The sequence below is a fragment of the Silurus meridionalis genome, chromosome 25 (assembly GCF_014805685.1).
Source record: "Silurus meridionalis isolate SWU-2019-XX chromosome 25, ASM1480568v1, whole genome shotgun sequence".
NCBI classification, from domain to species: domain Eukaryota; kingdom Metazoa; phylum Chordata; class Actinopteri; order Siluriformes; family Siluridae; genus Silurus; species Silurus meridionalis.
The window spans coordinates 9,334,059-9,337,500 of record NC_060908.1 but is presented as its reverse complement, the minus strand read 5'-3'; the positions used below and the strand labels follow the sequence as shown (position 1 = coordinate 9,337,500).

The 3,442-nt window shown below is 38.3% G+C and overlaps 1 protein-coding gene across 3 annotated transcripts in view; it reads left to right on the top strand.

The window, feature by feature from the left end:
* fkbp15a (FKBP prolyl isomerase family member 15a) overlaps positions 1–3,231 on the top strand; it is a 17,643-nt gene extending 14,412 nt beyond the window's left edge. For 2 of the 3 annotated variants that reach the window (XM_046838729.1, XM_046838727.1), the window contains exons 22-26: positions 353–508; positions 1,017–1,103; positions 1,799–1,864; positions 2,085–2,192; positions 2,513–3,231. In XM_046838729.1, the coding sequence (XP_046694685.1) occupies positions 353–508; positions 1,017–1,103; positions 1,799–1,864; positions 2,085–2,192; positions 2,513–2,773 (678 nt within the window). In that variant the 3' untranslated portion in view covers positions 2,774–3,231. The remainder of the gene's footprint in view (positions 1–352; positions 509–1,016; positions 1,104–1,798; positions 1,865–2,084; positions 2,193–2,512) is intronic. The other variant, XM_046838728.1, reaches the window with a different exon arrangement.
* Positions 3,232–3,442: the final 211 nt, after the last annotated feature.

Here is a 3,442-nt window from a genome sequence, read left to right as displayed (position 1 = left end):
CGGTCTGTAGTTGTTGATGTCTGATGGATCCAGAGCAGATTTCTTTAAGATAGGAATGATCCTTGCTTGCTTGAGGGTAGTTGGCACATAGCCAGATGTTAAGGACCCATTGATTGTGGAGATGAAGGGCAGGAGATCTTGTGAGATGATCTGAAGCGTAGTTGAACCCTTCTTTCCCCAAAGATGAAATCCACTAACAGTGTAACCACATCATGCATTTACCTTCTTACCCATACACACTGACCTTCTTAGCCAGACAGTGTACATAATCACTAAATCATATTTAAAGATCACTGAACTGTGAGATTTCCTGTTGTAAGGATGATTTGAACTGTTTGGATGTGTTTACCAGCTGCTATCGGACAAAAAGAGGAGATGGCAGCAGGAGCGGGAACGCTTTCTATTGGAGCAGGAGGAACAGCGCAGCAGCAGTGAACAGGAACAGCAGCAGCTGCTTGACCAGCTCAGGAAAGCCAGAAGCATTGCTGGAACCTACAGCGGACCACAGGTGGGGGTGTGTGTGTGTGTGTATACCACATGCAATAGGTCTTTTTACTAAGTACAAACCCACAAACGAATCTTATCAGGTTTAACACGTAATATATTTGTAACATACAGTACGTTCTTACATATGTTCCTGTTTATGTACATACCGATATAAAATTAACAGAAAATCTATATTATCTAATCTGCCGGTGACCGTTGCATTCAAACATTGCACCGTTTGCCTCCATATTTGGAGCAGATCTCCAAATACTCTAAAACCTGGAAATTTCCTGACCAAGAATACCACACCACACTACTGGCATGTCTAACCCATTGTGGCATTAATACTTTTATATTTCTTAGGTCCAGCCCAGGATATCATTACGCAGTCATTTCAGCTATAATCAATTATACTGTCAATACCAGAGGAGTTGAATACAGCAGCCAGTGTAATTAAATTGCAGTGTTAACATGTACCAATCACATGTTTCATATACGGTTTATATATTATTTACACTGTTTCTGTTTAGGTTGAGCTGGAGTGGAAGGAAAGGTGTGATGCAGCACTGAAGGAGCAGAAATTAAAACTTGAAGTGATTACTCAACTACAAATAAAGGTACCATGTTAGAAGGCAGTGGTGGACCGTGCATCACCTTCAGTGGTGTCCTACTTGAATCAATCCACCTCTTAATCATGATGACACCAAGGCAATAGAAACCATCAATATAATACAGAATCGCAGCATAACCCACTAATACTGCTGTATCAGTGACTGGTGTCTCATGTAGCAAGAATGAATGGCATTATTAAAACAAGAAACCCATGAACACAATTCAACACAATTTAGTTTCCCAGCAGATGCGGTTTGTGACGTCTGACCATCAGATCAATGGACACAGATGGCCAATTATGGCAGCATTTTATCACTTTGTAGTGGTCACATCACATTCTAATTCAAGCTACAGCCTTCAAGCAACATAGTTTATGATTAAAAAAACAAGCTGCAGGTGCTGATCTTGCAGGCCTTACGTCAGATAACTTCGATCCTGGCAACATCTGATGTGACGGCTGAAATTTGTTTGGATGGAAACAGACACTTGGTGATGCTCCTTGCAGCACCGCACCTGAGAGACACTATGAAATTAATAGACTATTGGTGGTAATTTAATACATATTTATGGACAGAAATATATTTGATTCTGAGAGTTTGGTCAGCAGAGAAAGCCTTGCTGGCCCTGTTTGCCTGCCACTTTTTGAACGTCATGGCCAGATGTGTGTTTACCAATCAATATTCTTCCTTATGCTTTGTAGAATTCAAAATTACAGAAGGAACTGGCAAGAGAAAAACAGCAAATGAATGCTCAGCTGGCTGGACAGGTGGGACATGATCATTGTTGGTCTGTACATCACATCCTATAATCATCACTAGCTGTATGACTAAGTGTGAGGCAGTAAGGTGTAACTAGACAAACAAAGCACCGCATTATGGCATTCACAAGACTATGCAAAGCTTCTGAGGCATACTGATTTTATGAAACTTGATTGTCTTTCTATAATGTGTGCAACTTCAATTCAAACATGTGCATGTGTTTTACAGGTGAAACTGGTAATGAATGGGCTGTTCCGCTCTCTGAGGGCAGAGTTTAATCTGCAGGAGACGTATCCTGGTGAATCTGTTCTAACAATTGTCCTCAATACCATAAAGGTAGCCTTTGACTGACATTAGATTTGATTCTTTCTCACTTTTAAACCAGTTTATATAAAATGTTTGCCAAGTGAATAAGTGTAATGTCAGTGCATTGTAAGATTTTACATCCCTCATCTCCTTGTCAGAACTTTAGATGTGTGCATTGCGCCATTAGATTAAGCCTGGCATCCCATCCAGGGTATTTCTCACTTTGTGCCTATTTAGCCCATTGAGTCTACAGTCACTTCCCAGGAAAAAAAAGCAGTTTTTAAAAAAGATGAAATTAATAATTATGAATGTTATATTGTCAGACATTGAATGATCTTTTTATTTTGCAGCAGGTGACTCTGCAATTCCTCAAGGAGCTCAAGTCTGAGGAAGATAAGTACATCACTGCAGAGGAGAAAACAAGAGGAAGAATTGAAGAACATGGAATAAAAAGTGAGAAAATGGAAAGACCCCAGAGCCTGGACCACACCTACATGACAGCATATGAAACCAATAGTCTAGAAGCTTCTGAAGTGAGCAGTGATTCTTTCAGAGAAGCAACTGGTGAATTGAAAGTGAAGGGTTTGAAAGAGTTTCACTCTACAGACTGATTAAAGATTGGATTAACTCATTAATTGGAAGTATGTTGGCAGGAAACTCGCCAAATGTTTGTGCAGTGCTACTGTATGGAGCAACACCAAGAAACTTACATTTAATACTTTTTTTTTTTTTAATAATTAAACTGTAATTAAATGTTATGATATCAACAGAATGTTTATTTTATATTGCTCTATTTCCATTTCTTTGACCTGATACAATGTGAGACGATGGCTATGAGAAGACTAGGCAAGAAGGTCCTCTGTAATTTACAGTTGTATTCAGTTACAATGTTAAATAAAATATTTAAGAACATTTCAGATAGAAATCGACACTGAATAGATGCACTGTAAGCAAAGTTTATTTTGTATATTCATTATGTACTGACTTGCTAATGCATCATTCAAACTCACATCAATAACAATAATCAAACTCATGTTTATATAAATAAATCTGTTGAGTGATGTTTCAATATGACATTTCACATTTAAGGTATAAACATGCACAGTATGTCCTACAGAAATTACACAGCTTTTGGGTTATGCAAGAGTGCCAGTGTTTTCACAATTGATACTAATATACCTAAGTTTTAGTTACAGGGTATACTATAAGTTGATTTTGCTACATGAGTCTCTACAAAAGTCTGTTTAGCAGAAAGTGTTTGGAATATGCAAAATAAGGGT